Genomic DNA, 26,437 nt, shown 5'->3' with positions numbered 1-26,437 from the left:
CAAATGATGATTTACACCTTTTTTTTTAATTTGCCGAAAAAAACATTTTCCATGACGAATATTGTTTTTAATAAAAATCATTAAACAATAACTACGCATCGTTTAGTTATGAAAAAAACACTCAACGTGGGAGCAATGAACACCTTGTTTAAACAAACAGGTACGTCAACAACTTTTGTTATCAATTTTCACAATATGGCTACCGGCTTACACGCCCTTTGGATTATACGGCCTAAGCAAACCAGCAGCCATTTTGTGGTTACCATAAGTTGATGACGTAGGGCACAAGCACGATGTAGAGAAGATAAGGTGACACCACTCAACTTCTTATCAGTAAAAATCTGGGGTCGAATGCTTCAGGCATTTTGGTAGTTCAGCTTCGCTGTACAGGCGGCGCCACCATTCGCCCGGAGGCCGATATTTTCTATGCAGCTTATGGACGATAAACGTTTTATTTTTAATTTTTATGTTAATTATTCTTTATTTGGAGTATTTATTATTTTTATTGTCTTATTTAATAATAAGTAATTATTTTGTTAACTTTTTAATTGCAAAAACTGTGTTTTTTAACGGCATTAAAGTAAATATTAGCACTGGAATATAGCTTTCATAATTAATTAAATTAAATTCATTCTGATCTAGTCTTTGTCCAGAAAAGTTATTTATTTTATTATTTTAGCTACTCTACTAATATTATGTAGTATTCCAATACTAATTAGTCATTAGTATACATGGTCATAATTTCTAGTTCAGAGTAATAGAATAAAACTAGAGTAGAGCAAATATTGCCAATAAATCCAAAAGATCTACATTAGTCAATGAATGTTATTTGTAAAAATGAATAAGAACAATTTAATAAGAACATTTTATAATTATATATGCCGCGGTTTATTATGTAGACACAAAATATAAACAATTATTTGTGATGCAAATATCATCTCTAGGAACACAATGTAGAGAATATGTCTCTACTTCGTCCCTAGGCATTGCACGTATGGTTGGGCTTGAATTACACGGTAGTCGGGCTTTCGAAGACATATAATATAATAATTGGGGTTTATTAAAGTAATTAATATCCACCTTACACAAGCGATGCTTATTTTTCGGGGGTAAATTAAAATAATCGGAAAAAATGTATTTATTGTTATGTACAGTGATGTACTAACAGGGGGGTTCGGGTTCAAACCCCCAAAGCCAAAAAAAAAATTGTGTTTTAAGTAATATATTTTAGGCATTTGTTATATAATTGTTACAATGTTACTCTCTGAAGTAATTTAGAACTTGAAGTAAATAAATAATAATTTAACAATTATATTTTAATTATTAAGTGTTAAGGGGAATTGCGGCTACCTAAGTAAGAATTAAAATATCTTCGGAACTATAAGTCCAGAAATTTCGTTACTTCTTGGAATCGTACTATCGAGTTATTTTTCGAAAATAATATTCCAACTTAATTGATAATAATTAACCATATCCAGTTATGTAATATTATTTTTTTACACCCCCCCCTCCCCCCCAGAGCAAGATTTAATGTACGCCACTGGTTATGTAAAAGCGTGCTAAAGTGTGTTCACTCAAATGGATAAGGCTCCGTTTATTAAGTCAGAGGCATTATTATAAATTTTTTTAAATAACTCTCCGATCCCTGTTTTAATATACCCTACTTTATAAGTCCCTTTAGTTACCATAGAATAAGCTTTATCTTGTAAAAATGTCTAGTTTCACGTATGGTTTTAAAGGAAACTACATTTTTTTAAAGACATTTTCGTTATTCTTTATAACAAATTATTCTTAGACCTTCAACAACTATAAACTCAATTTGAAAAAACTTCTCTGGTGCTTAAAATTCGATATAGGAGGGGGTGGGAGGGGTTGAGGACAATTTTTTCTTGTACATAATACGTGTTATTAATTATTATATTATATATCGTATAGAATAATTTCATATATATTGTTATAAAAGGATGGTCATCGTTCGACTATAAACGTCTTTTGTGGAATATACGAATATTGTGGTTTTTTAAATAATATATAATCTATAGTCCTGTAATAAAATAAAATTACATGTAATATATTTATATTTAGCAATAAAAATGACAGTAACGTATAATAATATGTAAAAAAACCCTATTAGCTTCAAGTAAAAGTCGGCCTCCGGGCGAATGGTGGCGCTATCTACGTGACAAAATTGTACTACCAAAATGCCGTAATTTGGTTGGAGTGGCATCACCTTATCTTTTCTACATCGTGGACACAAGGCAAGGGAGCACGACACGGCTCCAAGGCAGTTAGCCGAAAAATGATAATCGATTTTATCACGCACTAGCACCAACGTCACAAAAAAAAATATTCGAATATTTAAAATCCTTATCAATAGACTTAAATTGTATTGATGATAATGAATTTGTATTGCTGATAGACGATAGTGAATGATAAACAACTGTATTTTGTTATACACGTGCTATTTGGATAGATACTTCTTTTAAAATTTGTATTTACTATTTTGTCTTGTGAAGTAAATAATAATAAACCACACGTGAGTAAAAACAAGTCGTTATAACTATACAATATTTTAATAAGCTTTTATAAATGTTTATTTTGATATCTATAGTATGATATTATATGAAACTATCAATTTTTTAAGTTCTGTATGCCAATATCTTTTCTTTTTAAATATTGCTGAATTTGTGTATATGCTTGTACATCTACCTAATTATTATACTGCAGTTAAAATTCATGTATTAATTCATTGCATTAATGATATACTGTATATTCTTGCAGTTAATTCTTAATCTTAATTACAATTTTAGCATGAACTTATTTGAGTTCGGCAAAACCTAATTACTGAACACACCTATTTAACAAGTATTTATATGCTTTGACATCTGTATAATTAATTATGTACATTTTTGCCATAACTTATTTATTTCCATGACGAAAACCAATAAATTTGATCATTTTTACAAAGAGTTGGTTTAGTTTTTTCCTCCACAAAAAGTTTTATTTTTCTAAGCAAATAGTGAAAAATATTAATGTTTTTTTATTTGGTAGAACTGCAAACATTAGTATGTGATTTAAATGTTGAAATATACTAGTTTTTATGGCATAACAAAACATACTATCTTTTGGAAAAAAATGAAATGTATCCCTTTATGTTACGGAAGTAGATATATTTCCTTATATTTATTTAACATTTTGCCGCATACAGTGGGAAACTGTTTTTAAAAGATCTAGAATTTCTTACTTACTCTTATCAATTTTTTGTTTGTAATTTATTGTTTTTAACTAATTGTATTTTATATCACATACTATATTATAGTTTCTATAATGAGCATTATGAAATGGGATATAGTTAAAACTATTGGCGAAGACGAAGAAGTCGAAGATGTTTCATCAGACTCTGATATTGAAATTGAAGTAATTTTTTTTATAGATAATTTTTTTGGAATTAAACTAAAAATGTATGTTTATAGTATCAACCAAAAAAACACAAGACAAAAGGGGATTCATACTTTGATGACGAATTCAAATTCTTATCTACACCTTCAGATTACAATCATGACACATGGGATGATTTACAGAAATATATAAAACGAAAGGGAACAACTAATAGAGTTGACGAAAAAATTGAAAAATCTCGTAGATACGTCAAGTCATTTGTAAGTATAAACATTTGAAATAACCCAGGTTTTTTTTTAAAAATCCCAACCAAGCTCCGTTTTTTAGGGATATAGAAACAAACCTATAATTTTAGGTAAATAAAATGTACTAATATAACTTAATAAGTCTAACTAAAACCTGTATAATTTAACTAGTACTGTATGTAAACATAGGTCGTTATTATTTAAAAAAATAATTAAGTGTAAATATTTAGTATAACTGTAAGTTAGTTGACTAATTGTTGTCAAAAAAAGTTATAAAAAAAAAAAAAAAAAAAAAGGTAAATAAAAAACTGTTGTCTGTACTTTGTAACAAACAAATTTCACTGGGTTATTTATTGCAAACTCTAATTATGAAGCTTACAGCTTAAGGTATAAATGGCAAGTGCTTATGAAAACCGTAAAACTTTATCCTATGTAGCATTTATCTTCTTTAATGTAACAAACATTGTAAAATGTTTATAGTTACCTGATGTCTCTGCTGAAGAACATGAAGAGTACAATGAAGAATCCGACTCAAATTCATTATCAGAAGACGAACTAAAAAAAGGTAGTCTTAAAATTTATTTTGAAAAATGTATTTGAATTTAACATTTACTCAATAGATGGTTCTATACAATACACGGGATTTAAAAAAAAATTATAATTGGTTAAAAAAACCTTAAAATAGAACCTATTTATTTGGGTAACTGGAACTTTTATTTTCTGTTAACAACAACCATTTTATATCTAATGTATATTTATTTATTTTTTAGATGGTCTTAGAGATAGACAAAAGCTAGTCGGTAAAAGAAATAAAAAAAAGAAAATTGAAACTAATGACGACAATAAGAACGAAATAACTGTTGATGATGATGGCGAATTTTTTGAGGACGCTCCTCCATACGAAGAAAATGCTTCATTTTACCAAATGAATATATCCAGGCCGTTAATGAAAGCTATAAGTGTTATAAACTATGTCCATCCAACCCCTATACAAGCGGCTGCAATACCCGTAGCTTTGTTGGGAAGAGATATTTGCGGTTGTGCCGCCACTGGTACTGGTAAAACAGCAGCTTACATGTTGCCTATTTTAGAAAGACTTCTTTATAGACCAAAAGGATTTACTCCTATTACTAGGTAATAAATATCACAGAAGTTTCTCGAACAATAATTTATATTTTTTGTACAAAAAATAGAGTACTTGTATTGGTGCCAACTCGAGAACTTGGTGTTCAGGTTTATCAAGTCGCTAAACAACTTGCTCAGTTTACTACAGTTGAAGTTGGTCTTTCTGTTGGCGGCTTGGAACTCAAAGTTCAAGTAAGACAGATGTGACTTATACAAATTGTTTAATTTTTTTTATATTGATTTTATTGTATGAATTATTAGGAATCCATATTAAGAAAAAACCCAGATATTGTTATAGCCACTCCAGGGCGTTTACTCGATCATTTACAAAATACGCCATCATTTTCATTATCCGACTTGGAAGTATTAGTGTTGGACGAAGCTGATAGAATGTTGGATGAAAATTTTGCAGATCAAATGAAAGAAATCATCAATATGTGTGCTAAAACCAGACAAACAATGTTATTTTCAGCTACTATGACAGACGCAGTTAACGATCTTGCTTCTGTATCATTAAATAAACCAGTTAAAATATTTGTTGATAGTAATACAGATGTCGCGTTTAATTTAAGACAAGAATTTGTCAGGTAATATCATCATGTTAAACTTGATAAACAATTAAGTATAATGTCTTAATAAATTCAATATATTTAGATTACGTCAGGGGAAGGAACAGGATCGAGATGCGACACTAGCTGCTTTAGTTTGCCGAACGTTCAGAGATCATACTATGATATTTGTTCGAACCAAAGCAGATGCACACAGGGTAAAAATTTTGCTGGGCCTCTTTGGACTTAAGGTAATTAAATATGTACATACATATATACAAGGTGATCAACTTATTGTGTTCCACTCAATATCTCGCTGGGTTTAATAAGAAATTAAATTCTTTCTTTACCTAGTGTTTTTATGCAATGTGATCTCAATTTTTCACCATTTTTTTTGTTTTTACCCCCTCCCAACTTAGTTTTTTTGATAGCAACTTTTGAAACTTAAATGGTAATGCATACATTTCATTAACTTTTTAAATTGAGAATAATGTACTAAAAATGTTGACTTGTCGGTAATCAGTTTTGGATAGCTATTTTTGAAGTTATTGAAGTTTCATGTTCAGGGCAGGAGGAAAAGTTGTGCGTAGTATTATTTTTATCTGCGCCCATTACCCAACCGCACTTCCCTTCCAATCCTAACTTTTAAACTCTTATAACTTTAAAAATAGTTATCCAAAACTGGTTATCAAAATTACATTTGGCATGTTCCTGTAACTACACATTTGAGACAACTGTCACAAAAAGTAACACATTTCAAAGTTTCCCTTTAACATTTTTTTCTCTGGTAAGCTGTAAAACATGTAGTCTTGCATGTGAAAACTGTAAAATCTGCTATCTTGCTGCAGTTATTGTAATGTCATATTTTTTCTTCATAACATAAGCTAATGTGAAGGGTATTGATGTATACACAGCAAAATGTACAATTAGATAATAATATATTAAAATTAAGGTGGGTGAACTTCATGGAAATTTATCTCAACCTCAAAGATTAGAAGCCTTACGAAAGTTCAAAGACGAAGAACTCGATTTATTGATTGCTACCGATGTAGCCGCTCGTGGATTAGACATTCGAGGTGTAAAAGCCGTAAGTTAAATAATTATTTATTCTGTTTTTTTTTTATATATTTAATTTTTTCCACTACAAATTTAGGTTATTAATTATACTATGCCACCAACTGTAGAACATTATATTCATCGTGTTGGTAGAACGGCCAGAGCTGGTCGATCAGGTGTATCGGTTTCTATAGCGAGTGAAATAGACAGGAAAGTTTTGAAAGAAGTCATTAAAAAAGCCAAAAATCCAGTAAAACATCGTGTGATCCCCATTGGTTGGTATTATTGAATTTATATTATATAATAATATACTTTACTTAAAAAATTTACTGTTAAAATATTTTACTTATTTGTTTTTTTATATTATTTTAGAAATTCTAGATAAGTACAAAGAACGGGTAGATTCACTTCGTAATGAAGTTAAATGTATCATGCACGAGGAATATGAAGAACGACAAATGAGTCGAACAGAAGAGTTTGCTGATAAAACTGAAAAAATGGCAAAAACAAGTATTAGTAGTCTAGTTAAAAAAAAAGACGAGACTAAAAGAGAATGGTTTCAAACACAAAAAGAGCGACAAGAAGCTAAAAGTAATACAACCAGTGATAGCTTATTAATTTCAGTTACACAAATTACAGATTTTTAATACACATATAAAGTTAAATAGAGGAAAATACTTAAATTATTCTTTGTTTAAGTATGTGATGATGAATTTGGCTATTGAGATGAAATGTTCACTCTAAAAAAAGTTACAAAAAAAATGAAATGGTGTATTTTCATTAGTGTTTAAAAAAAACTTGATGACGATTAAACCTTTTTTTGGAATTTTCTATTTTGCGGTATCAGTCACACCATTTAGAGCACGGATAATTTTGTCATTTATATTATGTATGAATTTCTTTCCTTAACTGTAAATGAAGCCTGAGAAAAATTAATTTGTGTAAAACTCAACTCAACATATTTTTTTTATTCAAACCATTTTTATCAAATATTATAAACAAAGTTAAATAAAAAATATATAAAACTATTGTAGTTCTACACCATGATTTTTGTGACATATAGTTTAAAAAGTTGATTATTTTATTGTTTTTTTTTTTTAGAATAATATACTACTTACTCTAAATCATTGACTTGATTTTTATCAATATTTAAAGAATTTTAAGTTTATGGTAGGTAGTTGCTTTTGTTGGGTGTGTCTTTTTAACCAAATTAAGTTGTTTAAAAATTTAAATACTATAAAAAAAAAGATAAATTTTTTTTGTGATAACTTGGAATTAGTGATAACAAACTTAACTGAAATATTTATCGAAAACGACCATTTGTTTTGACTGTTAATTTTGTTATGGGGGCATTGTTGTTCGTGTGCTAAAGTCAACATTTTAAAAATCTCGTTAGCCACCGATAAACAACATTATTGCTATCAGATGTGATACGCGTATGCATTTTAGATCTTTAGTCTTTTAGAATTACGCATTCCAATATTTCTTGTACATTAAATAAAAACGCAAAATGTTCTTCTAAGAATTATTGTCAGAAAATAAAAAAAAAATACTTGGGAAAAATAACGTAAATGTATTTGATTGAAATGTAAGGTGTTATATGTTAGTATGTTATACAAAATTATTAAACAATAAGTATTATATTAACTAATTTTAACGCTTAAAATTTAATCAATTTGTTATTATTCAATATGTTTAAGAGAGATCCAGGGAAGCTTTTTCTGCTAAAATTGAAAAAAACATTAAAAAAAAAAAGAAAAACAATGTAGAAGGTAACAATGATGAAGAAGACATTGAAAATGAAAAAAAATTACAAAGAGTTGCTAATTTCCAAGCTAGAAGTGCTAAAAACAAAATGAAACCTAAAAAAATGAATGCTATCACAGATTTTGGTCAAGGTTTGTGTCGAGATTTATTTTTCAAAACTGTTGATACCTAAATAATTGTTTTTCTCATATTACAGGCAAGTTTAATTCAAATCCACAATCTGGTAAAAAGCAGAAAGGATCTGTTTTTGATTCTCAATTTACTGATGTAAGCAAATCTGGCGCAAAGAAGTATAGATATGAGTAAGTTTAACAATAATAGCTATACCTTAATATTTTAGTATTATCATTAATTATGTATATTATCGAAGTACTATACACGTATTATACAAATTCTGTAGCGCTAAAAAAGAGAATAAGTCGAAATTTCGATTTTCGGTCTAAGTGTGTGAAACATATTATGTATATTAAATTAAAAGAATATTCTCTCAACCATATTTTATGATTTGAGATTATGACATGAGCAATTTTTGTCTCTAACAAAGCATACTCATCTGATCAAAAAGAAATATAAACCTAACCTAACAACATAAATTTATGACAAGTATTATGTCATTTTCTTAATGACTTTTTTAATATATTAAATATTAACGTTTTTAAACTTGTATTATCTGTTTTAATAGAGCCAACCAAGCAAAAAGAATGATGGCATCTAAAAAAAAAACGCTAGTAAACAAAGGAAAAACACCAATTAAAAAAGGGAAGCCAACAAATTTTAAAAAAGGAAAATCAAAGTGGTGACAGTTTAATTGATTCTATTTATTTTAACTCATTTGAATATCAAAATTACAAAAGAACTATATATTTTGTTTTTATTTTTGTTACATTTTTATGTTGTTCGTTTACCGAGTGCTTGCTGGTCGTGACAATCGCCGGCAAGCGACAACTGACATTATCCACGGCCTGTCCACCGGCAGTGCACAGTGGTCTGAAATTTACAATAAGATATATTTTAGGCATTGATATATAATTAATTATTGTTTATTTTTTTTTTTTTTTTGTAAAAACACCAAACGGAAATTATGTAGGTAAACACAAATACAAAACAAATATATGTAACAACTAGTAATAAAATGAAAAGTGAATGTACAACAAACTATATTAAATCTAAACAAGTATCTTAAACTAAACATGAATCATTAAGGCAAAAAATATGAGGGAGCATTGTTGTAACTTTGACATACCTTATACCTTATACATATGGTACAAATACACACCTCTATTTAAATAAAATGTACAAAGAAAGCAATTTATATTTTATTAAAAAATATTATTTAACATTTGTTTACTGTAAATTTGAGGTCAAATTTGAACTAGGTGACCTCAAAAACTTATGAATCGATATGTAACATAGATAATTGTACAAAACTACGAAAACCCCCTTTATGTCCCCTAAATTAGGTATAATTGAGGTCAAATTTGAACTCTGCAACCTTGAAAACATATAAATCGACTGCTTTCTTACTATTTTAAACTAAAATCCAGCTTATATCACATTTTATCGTCTTTATTCGATTTAATTAATTAATACATCTTCGTGCCCCCAAGTTTCTGCAGCTGAAACCTGATAACATAATTTAATATATTTTAGTATAGTTTTCATAAGTTCCTCTGATTTATATGCTTTTTTTTTTGTAGTAAACTTATAATTACGGTTTTGGTATAATTAATATTGCTCTATAAAAATATATTTGAAAAAAATGTAAGTGAATATTTGTTAACAAGTTAACTTGAAATAATGTTTAAAAAAAAGGTTGGGTAGTTTAATGAATATCCAAGTTAGCCTATTTTATAACAGGTAAATAGAAAACCTGAAGTACTGAAATTTAAATAATAATTAGTGATAAAATATTTAAAAATACATCAAGTATTAAGAAATATATTTTTAAGTAGACATTTTGTTGTTATTGTATGGTAAAAATTTCAGTTTCCTAAGTCTAACTTGAAAAATTGATTTTCGATCGCGCTTTTTGTATTTCACACCGCCGTTTTATGTCATCAAGTTCTTTGAGCACGTTTAAGAGGCGGGTTCCCAGTACTTGGATGTCCATCTGGCCGGCCCTGGATTGCACTTGGGTGTGTGTGTACATGGTGTCCCCGGCATTTGTGACAGACAATGGCGTGTCGCTGGCCAACGCCATTTTCACACCTTTGGCCATCAAGCCATCCATCTTAGACACCCCGCGAAGGTCCAACCCTTGTAACCAACTGGTCACCGTAAACTTGCGTCCGAGACTCCTTAGCCGTCTGTCGTCGGACGACGCGGCTGCCGCCGTCGACCGCACTTCAGGCAACAACGGCTCCCTGTCCGACACCATTTTCAAGAGGCTGTTTAATACATACTTGGCTTTGGCCACCACCGCGTCGTCTAGCGACACCTTGTCGCCGTCTCTGACACCCGGTGAATCATTGAACGCTTTGATTGCGGCGTACAAGTTCTGGATGGCCGCTTTTACATTGATTGTCTCTGATCCGCAGTCCGGTGCATCGGACGGTACCGTCGTCGCATCGCTGCACGCCACCGTCACCATGACGGTTATCAACCAAATAGCGGACCTGGCATCGATTGCTGCTGTCGTTTTACACTCTGTACTTAACAACATCATGAGGTTTAGTTCATCGAAAAATTCAGCTCGTTACTAGAGAAAACAGTTTTATTTGTATTAAATTGTTTAACATCGAAATTAATCTATAAATCCGTAATTCGTTGCCAATAAACGTTGGTATAAACGGTAATACAAAGTATAAACAAAAAATTGAGTTAGCCGTGTTATATGTAAATTATGTTATGTGGTGATGTGTAAACATCATACTACAGTTTAACGACAAATTATATAAAAATGTTCTTATAAACTTGGTTTTACTATTAATTCGTAAAAGAAAAAAATAAGATTCGAACTTATCATTCATGTGCAAGGACCCGAAAACTAAATATTCTGGCTGTTGTTCTCTATATCTCACCAAACCAACATATTATTTAATTAATAATTGAGTTTTCTTAATTTTGTACTCTCGCCGTTTACGGAAGAGGATTTTGATATTTGATTGCAATCCCTTTAAGCCTTTGGAAATAATCAGTGGAGATTACGCGAGTTTATGCGTTTAGTCTTGTTTCCTCTCGATGCGCGCTTTATTGGTACAATACAAACTAACAATGAAACGAACCACATTTTCTTGTCAGTGTTGTTTTCCAACCAAAATCAAAATCGACTTCTTGAACTATCTATTCCTCTCGACACAACCCTACTAGAAACTCCTAGCCCTCGACGTCCGAACTAGTGATATTTGCGGTATCACCCGTAATTTGAACCTGAGTTACAATAAGCCTTAGGACGAATACGCATAAACACTGTAATATTTTCGATCTCATTTATACAATTAATATACGCGGCTCACCGAGGTAGATAGGTAGTGCGAAAAATGGAGTTGTGTATTTGTTGTTCAAGCAACTAATCAAAATATTCATATCCCAGGCTTTCCCAATGATGTAAACCCAATATTTTTAAGACTAACAGCATCACTGTATGACTTTATCAACTGCTCCTACAGGCTACAAATGTAAAATTTAAATTGTATAAAGAAAACACTACTGTTATTCACTTACAATAAACCACAAGGTATCCATACTATAAAGAAAAATTATACACTTAAAAAACTGAAATAAGATGACAGGAAAAGATTGTTGCATGCACTAAAAATAAGTAAAATAATTTTTAGTGCATAAATTTACAAAATATTTTAGTCGTTAATGTTTGCTGACTTTTGCATCATCTAAATTTAAAAATGACTAACATAATACATTTAAATAATATTATTATAGGTTTATTGAATTGTATAACATTATATTTGAATAATCATTAATTATTATTTTTTAATTATTCACTCACTTTTTAAATTTGTTTTATTCAGATATATATCGAAACTGTGCCATTTGCGCTATATCATAAGGCAACCCAAAGTACAGAAAGTTTACCACTGGTAAACTGTCATCTTTTTTTTCTCTAACATATATAATAAATTTTGTTTTATTTTATAAAAACTGAAAGCAAAAATAATGTTTAGTATAAAAATGTATAAGTATATTAAGAGCTATTTAACAATATCAAAAATCTTGATAAATAAGTCAGTGTATATTTTAAACACAACAAAATAAATCTAATACTAAAATACTACATTTTTAATTACAATGGATAAATAACGGGTTTGTTGTACATTACAGTTGTTTTATTTATTTTCTTGTTAATTAGCGCCAAGAACTGAATGAGCTTCCTCTGTAAAAAAAAAAGTAAAACAAATTATAAACATACATTTAACATTTCACACCAAAAAAAAATCTAAGGACTAAAATATAAAACCAAAAATTTGCAATTATTTAAATAAAAAAATAGACATATTAGAACAGGAGTTGGCAATTCGTTTCTTAGGAGGTCCGGATAATTTTTAAAAAAAAATTTCCGAGGTCCAGAAAACACTTAAGCTGTATTTATTTTTGTATAATAACACAGTATTAACAGTAAAATATTTTGGACGGTCCATTAATTTGCCCTCCGCAATCTGGATTCAGACCGCGGGCAGCCTATTGCCCGCCCCTTGTAGAATGATAAAATAATCACCATGTATTGACATCACATTTTTTTGTTCAAAAGTGATAAATAGTACAAATGGAACTTAAAAAAGAAACTAAATTTTGATCCCATAGGCCAAATATATTCTAAATATTTCGTATAAATGCCTGTAATGAAACAGTTCTTTGTATCATTTTTGTAAAGTGAACATGAACTAGGTATTTCCTGTTTAGAAGGAATTTTTCAATTACTGGATTTATAACATGACAAATAATTTGGTTATGGTTAGTGTCTTTTAATTTAGTTTACTATTAGAATTTAGAAAACCATAGCAATTAGTTCATACATTTATAATTAACTATTGTTGATGGCAATACAGTTAATGCAGCAAACTTTATGTATTTGAAGTTTATATTAACTTAAATGTTTCAATAAACATTTTTGTTTAACTATTATTAATTTAAACTTTCAATTTTACCCAAAATGTGCTCCTTGTGGTTTGAATGGACTTGTTTGTTGTTGTTGTGATTGACCAAAAGTAGTAGATGATGGAGATGCGAAACCAGAACTTTGGTTTTGAGGTAAATTTCCGAATGCTGATGTATTATTTTGTGCTGCCAATGATGCAAATGCAGTTGATGGCTGTTGGGCGGCAGAAGCAAAACCGAATGTTCCAGCTAATAAAATAAAATCCAACAATAATTTGTAATTCATAAAATATGAAATTTTATTATAAATTTAAGACATATATCTTTATAATATTACACCATTAAGTTATAACATTTGCAATTTTAAAAGTACATGTTTATTTACTTAATCTATTATTCTCAAAAAAAAAAAAAAAAATTGTCAATGTAAATATGCTTCAATTTTAAAAAAATTGATGTCATAGCAAACCAGTTCATATTTTAAGTGAAAGTTTCTAAAACTTGAATTAGACTCAACTAAACATAACATTAATAAAAAGATTTAAAAAATAAAAAATTACAGTTATTAGTAATATTACATACATTCTGGTAAACTGGTAGTTTGGCCAAATGTATACTGTGATGGGGCAGTTGAACCAAATGTTGCTGCTCCACCAAATACAGGCGCTTGACCAAACGCAGACGGACTTGAAAAATTAGAACCTGTATATAAATATAAAAAGAAATTACAAACAATAATATTTTTGGTATTAACAGTATAATATGAACCTGGTTGTTGTTGACCAAAAGTAGATACAGATGAAAACCCTGTATTTTGGTTTTGTGGTAAATTGCCAAATGCTGGTGTGTTATTTTGTGCAGCCAATGATGCAAATGCAGTTGATGGTTGTTGAGTAGCAGCACCAAACCCGAATGTTCCGGCTGCAAAAAAAATTTAAAAAATTCAAAACCACTAATCAATTGCAGACTTACAACTTAGTATTACAGAGTTCAGCTATCATTAAATTTAGATATACAGTTTTTGTAGTCTTTAAGCAGTGACTATTAGAATTTATCATAGTTTGTGTATGCTATACGTCACTTTCTATCACAGTACTTGCCACATTTAATTATTAACATATTTTATCTAATCTAACCTATCACCAATGATGGATTCGTAATAAAATATTTTTAAAAAAAGGACTAATTTATAATGGGGAAATACAGGGAACACAGAATTGCGTGTGAAAAAAAAAACAATACTTTGGTATATGGTCGATTCAAGAACTTTAATATGTTCTTAACTTTAAAAGTATTTAAAGCAAAAGTGAACTGATTGGAATTTGAAATAATATTACATACATTCTGGTAGATTAGTAGACTGGCCAAATGTATTAAACTGAGATGAAGCATTCGAGCCAAATGTCGCTGCTCCCCCAAATACAGGAGCTTGGCCAAATCCTGATGGATTTGAAAACGTAGAGCCTGTAGAAAATAGTACAGATTAGTCAGTTATTTTTTGTTATTATCTAACCGTACAATTTTATACTTACTTCCAAATACTGGAGGCGCTCCAAAACCTAAACTGCTACTGTTTAATGCTGATTCAGGTGAACTAAAACCCAAGGTAGGTTGACCAAATGAAGACGATTGATTAGCTGCTGCAGCAACAGAACCAAATAGTCCACTGGAAGCCGCTGCTGTTGTTGTTGAAGGAGAACCAAAAATAGAGGATGTTTTCCTTATTTCCATACCGCTAGTATTTTTAGGGGTACCAAAAATTGTTGACGTGGTTGATAAATTTGTTGCAGTTTCAAAATTTGTGTTTGTTGAAGTACTAAATACTGCAAGAGTACTAGTACTCTGAGATGTGTTAAAATTCGAAGGCGCACTGGTTGTATTTACAGAAGAACCAAAAATTGTTGACGTGGTAAGTGAACTTGTAGTACAACTGTTAACAGTACTTGTTGTATTGCCGAATATAGAAGATGAACTAGTATTTACAGATGTATTAAAAATTGAAGGTGTATTGGACATGATTTTAGAGTCACCTCCAAAAATTGTAGATGCTGTTGTTAAACTTGTGGTTGGTCCGAACAATGTACTTGTTGTACTGCCAACAACATCGGATGTATTAAAAACTGATGTATTTTTGGAAGAACCAAAAATTGTCGATGTAGTAGTACTAGTAGTAGTTTCTGTATCTGTAATTTCAACAATCGGTACACTACTTACAGAAGTTAAATCAATAGCAGGAGGGCATTCGTTTTCTGGTGTCGATGGTTCAGATATAATTACGACACTATTTTGTTCAGTATTTGAAAATATTAGAGGTTGAGTTGAAGTATAAGTATCGTCAGTACTCGTTGCTTTACCAAATATTATTGGAGTGCCTGTAGTTTTTGCTGTATTAAAAATAGAAGAGCTACTTGGCGTTGTACTAGCGGGCGAACCAAAAATGTTTGATGTAGAAAGTGAATTTGTAGTGGATCCAACATCTACTGCACTCGTTGTACTACCAAAGATTGTGGGAGTACTAGTACTTTTAATTGTGTTGAAAATCAAAGGCGCGCTAGATGTACTTGCAGCGGGACTAAAAATTGTCGAAGTAGTAACCGAATTTATAGAGATTACATTATTCGTACTTGTTGTATTACCAAATATAACAGGAGAAACAGAAGTTTTAGTTGTGTTGAAAATTGAAGGCGTGCTGGTTGAATTTGTAGACAAACCGAAAATAGTTGACGCAGTGAATGATTTTGCATTTGTTCCGTTAGACGCACCTGTCATACCACCAAAGATTACAGGAGTATTAGCAGTTTTAGATGTGTTAAAAATTGAAGATGTACCCGTTGTATTAATTTTAGAAAAGCCAAAAATAGTTGATGTGCTTGTAGTAGTTCCAGATGCTATACTAGTCGAATTATCAAAGACGGCAGAAGAAGTATTAGTAGTTTTAGATGAATTGAAAATCGAAGTTCCACTGGTCATGTTTTTAGAGGCACAAAAAGTTGCTGGCGCTGTAGTTCCTAGTTCGTTACTTATATTTCCAAACATAGCAAAAGTATTAGCACTAGCAGAAGTATTAAAACTGAAAGGTGCAGTGGATGTATTCATAGAACCGCCAAAAACTGTCGATGCAGTTGACATACATGGAGTGGTCTTAATGTCTGTACTTGTTTTTTTATCAAACATAGGTAAAGTATTAGAACTTTTAGATGTATTTACAATCGAAGGTGTACTAGTTGCGTTATTAGAGATACTAAACATTGTTGAGGTAGTAGATATGTTTGTAGTTTTTAAGCTCATGGTAGTTGTAATAGCATTGACTTTGACAATTGGAACATTGCTTATAGATGAAAATGAATCGACCATATTAGCACATTTATTTTCTGAATTGAGCGGTTGAGATGATATTGTAGCAACGCTAGTTTGTTGTGTATTTGAAAATGTTAAAGGTTTTGTATTTATTGTCAAATCGGGCTTGTTCTTTATCAGCCACTTATTTTCAATCATATTATAGCATGTTAAAAAAGCATATTTAGATTTATTTTTTGTTCTTCTCGTTTTGAAATCTTTTAACCATTCTTGAAGTTTATTGACTTTTGCGTTGGAAAGTGCACGCTGATTGGCTGACAATACAGAGTATTTTTTAGCGACATTATATGAATTAATAGCAGACAAACCATCTTTGTCTAATGTAATTTTTAATAATTGTTCGGATAGTTTAGACAAACCAGTATCCCTAAAAATACAACATAATGAATTTAATTTACAAATAATAAAGTATGTATGCTTCATTTCAAATTACATACCTAGAATCGTTTAATCTTGACGTATTCTGTACAACATCAGGTGCAAGCGATAACTTTTTATACGTTTTATGTTTTACTTCTTCAACATCATCACACAAACAATTAATTTTTTCTTTCAATTTGTTTACTATATTAGTGTTTACTACTAGCGATTTATATATAGTCTCCAAACGAGGTATTTTTAACTCCCTATAAAAGCAATATAAAAATAATATTGTCAGCAATTCGCGCTGGTGTAGTCCTTGGGTATACGCTCTGTGTACCCATATCTAATTTGCCCCTTATCTCTATGTATGCATGAATTCATAACGAAAATTATTTCCCACAAATAAAATACACATAGAGTATACCCTAACGACAACACCACTTTTTAATGTGTTAAAACAGTGTAAATAACTAACCCACTCTCATTATACTAACTTGGTATTTGAACTGTAGAAGTCATATCTGGATTGTAATTGATCATCAACGTGTGTCAATTGTGTTTCGATATAGTACAGTGTTCGCTCAATATTATCAAAAACTATTTTGCTAAATGGTTCATCGTTATCATTTCTCAGCAAACATTTATACCTAAACAAACAAGCAGCAATAATATTTAATAAATTCAAGAGCAATATTTTTACTCAACTACTTTCTTACTTTAACTAAACTACTTACTTTGGATTCTTTAAAAAAAACAAACGAGATTTTGAATCTTCAACCCAAGCGGTTGCATCTAAAACTGCTTTTTGTAAAGCTTTAGTTTCTGCCCACTGAGAACGATTAGTTTCATTAAGTTCTTTAAAAAATAAATCTAACGATGTCCATTTTTTTACTAGAGTTTCTTTGTCTTTATCATCGCCAATCTATTAATTAACTCAACAGTTAGAAATTTATTGAATTACATTACAAATCTTAGTCTTACTTTAAGTTTTTGACAGTTTGATGACAATTTTAATGCATTTTCTAATTGACACTGAAATAACCCGACATCTTCCATAACTTCTTTTAACAAAATTTCATTGGTACTAGCATTAATACTAATACAATCTGGAGATTCATTGTTGTCAGTTGGAATAGATTGATTTTTAATAGTTTGTGAAGGCGCAATTGTAGCAGAAGAGGTAACAGCCACGTGAGAGTTTATAGCTGATGTTTTAACAGAACTAACTGTAAATAAATAAAACAAATGAAAACAAGTTATTGAAAATGTCTTTTTTAGACCAATAAATAAATAAAAACACAAACTTATATCAATTTGATCGAGTTGAGAAGACGTAGATGTTTCTAAATAGGTAGCAAGAATTGATTCGTTGTGATCACCCACTTTATTTGCTGACTCACTGTAAACAACATCATTAAATTAAATAGAGCAGAATTCGCTTTCTCCACAAACAATAATATTTCTCTACATCAATGGTTAATACATTCACCCATTTCTTCAGACTAACTCAAACTATAAATACTTCTACTATAATCTCTCCGACTTGTTTTATTATTTCATTATCCTCTATTCCTTCAACACGCTAGTGCATCTATTTGCTGCTATTGACCCAACCCCCGAATTTCCACATATATGATCATTCTTTATGTTGTCGAACATAGTTTACACAACCATCCCAACAATGTCATTTCAGCCACTTCCATTTTTCTTTAATCCTCATACCCATGTTAAAATCGAATTGGAGAGAAGTTTTAAAGGAAATATTTTTTTTCAATATCTTAAATAAAATGGACTCCTGGGAAAAAACAAGGAAACAATGAAAAAATGTAAAATAATGTAATGTACTCTCTAAGGTATGAATGTTTCTGTATGTAGCTCATACAGAAAAATAATAATATGAATTTGTACTTTGTTTTTTAAATAAAAAAGAAAAAACATACTTATCATTTTGTAATTCTTTTTTCACAGTTACTTCAACTTTGTTAATTTCTTGATCATTATTCTGGATTACTTTCTATGATATAAATACTTATGTAATTAGAAAAGAATAACATAATAACTCTGTTAAATATTTTCCTAAAATAAACAAAACTCAGAAACATCTTAACTTACAATTATACTTATCACAATTTTATAATTACAAATCAAATGGTAAAAATTCAAAAATATCAAAAAGTGAAAGTTTTAAGATAAGTGTAATATTAGTACCTTACAAAATATTTGCTGTAATATTTTTTTTAATTTTTACAAAGAAAATATGTAGGTAAAATATCAAAAACTTTCGTTAGCATAAATTAGTGTTTTATAACTTACTGCATTAGAAGTAGTCAAAAATAATTGTGACACTACATTATCTGGTATTTCCATGGCGGCCTTACATATATTTTGGTAATTCGGTAATTGATTTTCAATATGATACATAAATAGCACACCGTCGCTTGATAGTACACACAATACTGGCATTGGATTGAGAAACGTTTCTTCGTTGGATTTTGATACTAAACGTATACATAATAATGTTCATCCATAAAACAAATTAGGAATTATTATAATTTTATTTAACAAATGTTTTTTTGAATGAGTGTTATACTTTGTTTTATTCGTGTTTGTGAAGAAAGATCTAAGGAAATTCCTAACGGATACATTTGTTTATCAAGTCTATAAGGCAACTCTGGTCGCATTTCCAACGTCCAACATTGCCAGTGCCCATCATTATTCGTTCCCATAACGCCAATCTCAGTACAATTTGAAGATGCCACAAAAAGTAAATTCCTATAAAGATAGAACTATTTATTAATGCATCGTATTTCAGATAATTATTAAAAAAAAAAAAAACCAACATTATTCAAATCAGACAATTTAATACTATCTCAACTAAGAGTACAGGGATAAAATCAAGAAAGTCACTTTTTCTTTAATCTAAAAAAAACATGTTTAAATAACTAAACATTTTTTTTTTAAATACTTTAAAAGTAATATTCAATTTTTGTTTTTTATCACGTTTAAAAATTAAGAACAGATTCTTCAACGCTTAGATGTTAAATAACCAAAAAATGTACAAATAATTAAAATGTAATGTTTTATTACCAATTCTGTTGAAAAATTGTATAGTATTGATTAATTCTATACTGCTCTGAATTCATGATAACAAATTGTTCAAAGTTGATGAATTCTACAGGGGCATTTTTCGGAGTGTTAACAATATAAAGACCTGAAATATTTTAACAATTAATATCATTATTAATTCAATTTAAATGTATTAAAAATTATTATACTTGGCTGATCATCTGAATTGTCTTTTAAATCATAAACTACAGCAAACTGAAAATTTGATATCCATTTTACTTTAATTGGTTTCACACTAGCAGCAATATCAGAAGGTGGTGAATATTGTTTTACAGCTTTAAGCTCAGGTTTATATTGTGTTAATGAACCATTTAAACTGCCAATTATAATTTGTTTTCCTTTAGGGCTCCAACTCAAACACCTAGCGATTTGTTTATTTTAAACATAATTGGTACATGTTTGAATTATACTTACTTATTAATTACTTACAGAGTATTCGACTGTGGAGGTAAGTTTACAATACTGTAACTTTGGTCAGTTTTTAACTCGATTACGTGTAACGATCCATCAGATAAACAGCATGCCAACGAGTTCTGTACACCAGGATTCCACAACATATCGACAACGTGTGAATACTGAGTAGACTCAATATCAATACATACCAATGGGGTTACCTGACTCTAATAAAAAAATATTTATTTATTACACATAAAGAAATTTATTTTAAACTATTCGTGCAATCTATTTTACTTGTGATATCAAAGTTTCAATATGATAGATTTGAATCAAAGGTTTGAAATTAATAGTTCCAGCAACCGCCAAGTAATCTTCATCACAACTGAGATCCAAAAAATTTGGAACGTGATTTAACTCAATTTCTCGCCTTAAAAAGTTTGAAAGTGTATTTTTTTCAATTCCAAAATCTCCAACTAGTTGCCGCACATCATTCATAAAAATTACTAAAAAAATGAATGTTTTAACAATTAATAATATTTTATTCAAAAAATATATTTATTATTTTAATATACCAAAAAAAATAACTAAAATAGCAATTACATAAAACTCATATAAAACAGATAAAAAAAAATGAGCCATATTTCAATTCAAAATATTCGAATATACATTTAGTTTTATTTCAAAACTTTATGTCAAAAACCCTCAATATTAAAAAAATGTATAATATACTACAAAAATAAATAAACAAAAATAATGCTTATCGTACAGCATAGATGGTTTGGATATGCGACAAATGTAATTCCGTAGCGATTCGAACTAACAACCAAACTGGTAGATCCATTAAACTGCTGTCCTTCATTGAAAACACGGAGATTGCAAAATGATGTACATTTAAAATCCTGTAATAACCATAATAAATATTTTAACTGAATTTTATAAGTTAAATGTTTTTTTTCAAACGGTTAGGGATAATAAGATTAATGATAATCCCATTTATGATTACTAAACAAAGAATTAAATCGTTTTTGATATTGCATTTAAAAAAAAAAATGTTAGTATGATTTTATTATGTATTGCCTATAAAAAATAAAAATAAAATATTTTTTATTTATGAAACTAAAATAGAGATGTATTATGCTTTTAACATAATGTTCCAAATGTGTCCTGTAACAAAATTCCTTGCTTTTTCTTATGTTAGAATTACATCTGTATTTCAAATTCATCAACAACTTTAGAACCCAAAAAAAGAAAGACAGTGAGTATTTATTTCTTTTAAAAGTTATCTGGTCAAGGAAAGACACTTCAAGCGACTAATAATCAAAGTGGTGAACATTCGTAACATAACTACTCAGTGAACAGTGGCGGTTCTAGCATACCAGCAGGGAGAGGCAGTTGCTCGTAATCATTTTTTTGGTACACAGCTATTGATAAATGTAACCTTTTAATAAGTCTTATAAATTAACTCTTAGCTGTACGAATTTTACATCCTAGAACCGCCACTGTTCCAATGCTGTCATATGCTACAAATATTTCACACAGATTAATCAAATTGACATTGTCTCAAAGCAATTTTTAGATTGTATACTGACAATATGCTATACGCAAATTGTTACAGTTGATATAAATGTTTTTAAAAAAAAAAAATAGTATGCTAACACTCGTATTTTAAAATATTTATATTTAAATAGTCGTTATCTAAAGCTTGTATTCTTTTAATTACAACAAGGCATTTTGAAATAAGAGTAAAAATCAAAATGTATAGTTAATGCAATTATCCGGGTACCATTTAAGTCTATCATTTTTTAGTTTCAATATATTTTGTTTATTAATTATTATAATTGCATACCGTAATGTCGACACACGATCCCATTGTTGACTTAAGTACATTATTATTCATTATTATTATAAATCATAAACTATAATAGGTCTTAAAACGTGAAATCGTAAATCTTATCAACGATAACACTTAAAAAACCATTCATTAATTCAATATTCTAATTCCTCTGAATTAAGACAACCACAACTATCAGTATTCATTATTCAGTTCACTTGTCAATTGTCAGTTACCCTGCGGTCTTGCCGGATTCCGGATAAACCGATTTCGGCTATTATCACCTAACCTAAGCTTCATGGAAGACCTGATAAAATAATGCCTATCCATCTGACTTTTTCCCCGCCATTTTTTTAGGATTTTCAGTAGCATTAACAAAGTATACCAATGTTTTGAGGCTTAAGCTGATTACAAATTGAAATCTGAATACTATACAAGTATTACAACTGCAATTTTGTTTTCTGCACTCTGTAGGTTTTTAGAAACTGTAAATTTCATTGATTTGCCTCACAAAATCGAAGGCCGTTTTTCACTTTACCAAATACCTACTCAGTGTTTAATTTTGTTGTTAAATTATTTTAACTCAAATTCCACAACATATTAATCAAACATGGTGGCGTTCCTAGAGCTGTGTCGCAAATATTTCAATACCGACAATCTTTATGACGTGTTGAACACGAACAAAAAAGCTACAGACAAGGAAGGTTTGTGTTTATTATATCTGCTATACTTATTGTTTATATATTGCATTGTTTTTTTTTTTTGAACAGTACGTAAAGCATACTACGTGCTATCCATGAAATTTCATCCAGACAAGGTAGCCGAGAATGAAAAAACAGAAGCTACTGAAAAATTTAAAATTATAAGTCAAATTCATGCGTTACTTGCTGATACTGAAAAAAGAAAGCTATATGATGATACAGGTATATAATTGTGTTAATTTACAATTCTTGTTAAAACAGATCTACGTGGAGAGAAAATTAATAACAGTGACGGTACTGTCTCGGTACAACACTTTGTAATAAGACATTGAAATGATTTTATCTACAGCCTGAATAGATAGATTGATAGAAGCCAGATGGTACGATCTTATCTCTAATAAATATTTTTGGCGGACTATTAAATTGAAATTGCATACATTAAGAAATCAGATCGAGATTAATATACATTTGTTAACAAAAAAAAAAAAAATCCAGGACAGTGAAAATGCTAATTACATTAAGCATCACAAAATCTCAATATTTGTACTCTACCCATCTATAATCTATCGGACATAGACGTTTTTGCGCACTACCATTTTTATAATATAAATTATTATATATTATGGGATAGAGTATAAACTAATTAGTGTCCCAAAGATTATTTTAGCTATATTATAGCGAGATCCACAGTTAAGCTATTTACACTTTTAATTTGTTACTACAACAACTTAAGTTTTAACTCCTTACTAGTCTTGTTTTAAGACCTTTAACAATCTAGAAAAAACTTGTGCAACTTATGCTTATATATAATAAAATAATATTTAAAACCCTTAACCATAAAAAATTATATACTCTCCGTAATCGAATCTGAAGTTATTTAGTAAATGTTTGAATTAATTTATACTTATATGGTTGTTGAGTAACAATTTTAATATTATTAAGATTATTTTTTTGTTTTGTAGGATGTATTGGTGATGATATCGACCCCAATACTACTGAAGATGATTTCCCATGGGATACATATTGGCGTTCAATATTTAGGAAAATTACAGACGATGATATCAGAGAGTTTGAAAAGAGCTTTAAAGGTTAATTAATAGAATAGATTTAAAAATATTTATAAATTTACCGATTTACTGTAATACAGGATCTGATGATGAAAAGCGAGACCTTAAGAAAGGATACCTGGCTGGAAAAGGAGATATGAGTTTTATTATAAACATGGTACCATTTAGCTCGGTACACGAAGAAGATCGCCTTAGAGAAATATTAGACAAAATAATTGAAGAAGAAAATTTGCCAAAATATGAAGCGTACACTAATGAGCCACCTGCGAAAAAGAAACGGCGTTTAGCAAAGGTAATGAATTTTTTGAGAAAAGAATCCCACATTTTAATTATGCGTGTATTATAACTCGATTATAGGTTACTTCAAATTTTTATCTGTTGCCATTGTATTTCAACAATAGTTTTCTTATTTTGTATTATTATATGACAAAAAACAGTTTACGTTTTGTTAATATTTGATTTTAGGCAAAAAGACAGGAAGTAGAATTTGAAGAAATGCAAAAGGAATTGAAAAAAGAGCAAGAAAATAAGACTGGTGAAACTGATTTGATATTAGCAATTCAAAAACGAAGAGCAGAGCGTGAGGGTCAAATGGATGATTTCATATCTAGAATGGAAGCTAAATATTGCAAATCTGAACCTAAAAAAGCAAAAAAGAGCACTAAAAAGAAATAAAAAATAATGTGTATTTATTTAAAAAAATTAAACTGTCTAAACATGTATTAATATTGTTATAATTTATTTTTAATTTAACAATACTCAATTTATATACCTAATATATGTAAATGTGGACATATTTCTTAAATAAGAAAGAACAAATTTTACTTTGTATGATATATATATATAGTGTAAATAAAAACATAAAGATAAATAGTTTACCTAATAAATAATAAAATATTATAAATTCAGTATTTTGAATTTTTAACCATTGCTCTTATTTCTTAATTGATTACAAATTAAGTGGTCCAATTATGGCCATCACTAATCACTGCCTCCTCTTTGGTAGGGATTTCCCATTCAAATTTGCTATTCATAACAGATCATTAATCTATTGCTGGAAAGCAGGATAGCATTTGTTTTTCAGCTATGACCATGTTATAATGTCCAGAACCTTTTCTTGAAAAGTTTGCTATTTTAAAATGGAAATACCACAAAATTTTCTGGGCTCTCTAGAAAACCATATTTTAAAAAATATCTAGAAGGGGTGTGAAACAATAGCGAAAATGAGTTAGTTAACTAATTACAAAAATTAAAACATTCAGTAAAACTATGAAAAAATGGCACTATATAAATATATATATATAATAGGCGGCTTGAGCACCTTCCCTCCCCTTACTCCTTAGATGTTTTCCTATTTGCTCCACTGTTACATATAGCAGATTTACTTATAAATCAAGTATAAGTACGCTACGTAGTTATTTCGTCTATTTCAAAGGGTTGATGACTGATACAAAAAACCCGAGAGGTTTACCAGTCAAGCATGCTCTCACCAAATACAATGCACCGTGGATTAACTACCTTTACAGATACCATAGTAGGTGGTAACGATTAGCAAACGGCCGCGCTGTCTCTATACCTATGACCAAAAGATATGAAAGAATACTATCCTTTGAACGGGTTCTTTCATTTTCCAAGGGTGTGATGTCCTATCCCTATTGTAGTGTTTAACGCATCGTTGGAGCTTTTACAAAGTTTCACACTAACGAACCAGTTCAGCCGACACATACTGATACCTATATAAATACGATTCATATTGTGTGCGGATAAGCCTTTTTATGATGGGCGTTGTAACGTGAGATATTATACACAGTATACAGACACGTTCATACACAATACACGATACGCCACCATAAATAACCTATACCCTTATAAGGACACTGGATAAGTTGCTGGTCAACATGAATTGTTTAAAGATTTCCGCAAGTATTTGAAAGGCGAAACCAAATAATAATTATACCTATTCAGTCAACCATAGAGTTTTCTTTGAATCTTGCTCCCTTTTCGCATTATCACTGCTATTACTATAGTTACTTCTATTCTTCAGGTGTACACACTATTTGGTATTCAGGTAGGTAAGGAGGTACAGCTTTATTTATTTTTAAAATATTCATTAGTATATTTTGAATGTATACATAAAAATAGGGATTTTAACATTAAATATTTAACTTTTGATAATTGCCGTGTGTATTTTAATGAAATTTTGAATTTAATATATTAATGAATGAATAATTAAGTGACAACTGAACTGAACCAAATACCATCGGTTGTATAATTTATAATACTCAAATATTCTTATAAATATAAGTATTTATAAAAGTATTAAACATGTTTTGTATATTAAATTATACAATCAAATGTATCCTTACATACCTATATTATATGTTTTATTTTTGTTATTAAATTT

General features: G+C 29.5%; 4 protein-coding genes across 5 annotated transcripts; 2 read left to right on the top strand and 2 right to left on the bottom strand.

Annotated features, from left to right (window-relative positions):
* Positions 1–5: 5 nt before the first annotated feature.
* Positions 6–9,014, top strand: LOC126847390 (probable ATP-dependent RNA helicase DDX27). 2 transcript variants are annotated; one of them, XM_050587574.1, is made up of 14 exons: positions 6–160; positions 3,320–3,417; positions 3,474–3,659; positions 4,125–4,209; positions 4,415–4,778; positions 4,838–4,961; positions 5,031–5,356; positions 5,424–5,568; positions 6,270–6,404; positions 6,471–6,648; positions 6,746–6,964; positions 8,074–8,271; positions 8,337–8,442; positions 8,823–9,014. In XM_050587574.1, exons 1-14 carry the CDS (start codon positions 109–111, stop codon positions 8,938–8,940), a joined length of 2,334 nt encoding a protein of 777 aa, XP_050443531.1. In that variant the 5' UTR covers positions 6–108; the 3' UTR covers positions 8,941–9,014. The 2 variants fall into 2 exon arrangements, with proteins under 2 accessions (XP_050443531.1, XP_050443532.1); XM_050587575.1 differs by lacking the exon at positions 6–160 and adding an exon at positions 2,400–2,536.
* A 157-nt stretch (positions 9,015–9,171) lies between these two features.
* LOC126847394 (uncharacterized) lies at positions 9,172–11,859 on the bottom strand. The gene is made up of 2 exons (XM_050587583.1): positions 10,142–11,859; positions 9,172–9,763 (listed from the first exon to the last, which is right to left on the bottom strand). Exons 1-2 carry the CDS (start codon positions 10,803–10,805, stop codon positions 9,720–9,722), a joined length of 708 nt encoding a protein of 235 aa, XP_050443540.1. The 5' UTR covers positions 10,806–11,859; the 3' UTR covers positions 9,172–9,719.
* Positions 11,860–12,256: 397 nt separating this feature from the next.
* On the bottom strand, positions 12,257–22,518 carry LOC126841149 (nuclear pore complex protein Nup214). The gene is made up of 20 exons (XM_050577472.1): positions 22,281–22,518; positions 21,201–21,333; positions 20,729–20,937; positions 20,468–20,658; positions 20,188–20,399; positions 20,000–20,123; positions 19,503–19,684; positions 19,226–19,410; positions 18,853–18,926; positions 18,217–18,311; positions 17,894–18,138; positions 17,647–17,834; positions 17,407–17,559; positions 16,987–17,175; positions 14,725–16,916; positions 14,534–14,656; positions 13,961–14,113; positions 13,775–13,894; positions 13,243–13,441; positions 12,257–12,470 (listed from the first exon to the last, which is right to left on the bottom strand). The coding sequence occupies exons 1-20, from the start codon at positions 22,329–22,331 to the stop codon at positions 12,443–12,445; spliced, it is 5,046 nt and encodes a 1,681-aa protein (XP_050433429.1). The 5' UTR covers positions 22,332–22,518; the 3' UTR covers positions 12,257–12,442.
* Positions 22,519–22,611: 93 nt separating this feature from the next.
* On the top strand, positions 22,612–24,860 carry LOC126841158 (dnaJ homolog subfamily C member 9-like). The gene is made up of 5 exons (XM_050577484.1): positions 22,612–22,969; positions 23,036–23,188; positions 23,929–24,054; positions 24,114–24,325; positions 24,499–24,860. The coding sequence occupies exons 1-5, from the start codon at positions 22,876–22,878 to the stop codon at positions 24,706–24,708; spliced, it is 795 nt and encodes a 264-aa protein (XP_050433441.1). The 5' UTR covers positions 22,612–22,875; the 3' UTR covers positions 24,709–24,860.
* The last annotated feature ends 1,577 nt before the right edge of the window (positions 24,861–26,437 follow it).

Source organism: Adelges cooleyi, unplaced genomic scaffold, assembly GCF_023614345.1.
Source record: "Adelges cooleyi isolate 19-005CV unplaced genomic scaffold, UGA_ACOO_1.1 ACOO_flye_CR_arks_rails_tigmint_CR_PRNA_108, whole genome shotgun sequence".
In the NCBI taxonomy this organism is placed as follows: Eukaryota; Metazoa; Arthropoda; class Insecta; order Hemiptera; family Adelgidae; genus Adelges; species Adelges cooleyi.
The sequence above is the reverse complement of the archived record's forward strand: the minus strand, read 5'-3'. Positions and strand labels throughout refer to the sequence as shown.

Coding starts and splice junctions, on each gene's coding strand:
- LOC126841149 (XM_050577472.1), bottom strand. CDS start 22,331: ATGAATAATAATGTACTTAAGTCAACAATGGGATCGTGTGTCGACATT. Junction 20,938..21,200: donor ATATCCAAACCATCTATGCT/GTACGATAAGCA, acceptor TCATTTTTTTAG/TAATTTTTATGAATGATGTG. Junction 13,895..13,960: donor TTTTGGTCAACAACAACCAG/GTTCATATTATA, acceptor ATTTATATACAG/GTTCTAATTTTTCAAGTCCG.
- LOC126847394 (XM_050587583.1), bottom strand. CDS start 10,805: ATGATGTTGTTAAGTACAGAGTGTAAAACGACAGCAGCAATCGATGCC. Junction 9,764..10,141: donor ATCGAAAATCAATTTTTCAA/GTTAGACTTAGG, acceptor TTATGTTATCAG/GTTTCAGCTGCAGAAACTTG.
- LOC126847390 (XM_050587574.1), top strand. CDS start 109: ATGAAAAAAACACTCAACGTGGGAGCAATGAACACCTTGTTTAAACAA. Junction 5,357..5,423: donor TTAAGACAAGAATTTGTCAG/GTAATATCATCA, acceptor CAATATATTTAG/ATTACGTCAGGGGAAGGAAC. Junction 6,405..6,470: donor ACATTCGAGGTGTAAAAGCC/GTAAGTTAAATA, acceptor CTACAAATTTAG/GTTATTAATTATACTATGCC.
- LOC126841158 (XM_050577484.1), top strand. CDS start 22,876: ATGGTGGCGTTCCTAGAGCTGTGTCGCAAATATTTCAATACCGACAAT. Junction 22,970..23,035: donor AAAAGCTACAGACAAGGAAG/GTTTGTGTTTAT, acceptor TTTTTTGAACAG/TACGTAAAGCATACTACGTG. Junction 24,326..24,498: donor AGAAACGGCGTTTAGCAAAG/GTAATGAATTTT, acceptor ATTTGATTTTAG/GCAAAAAGACAGGAAGTAGA.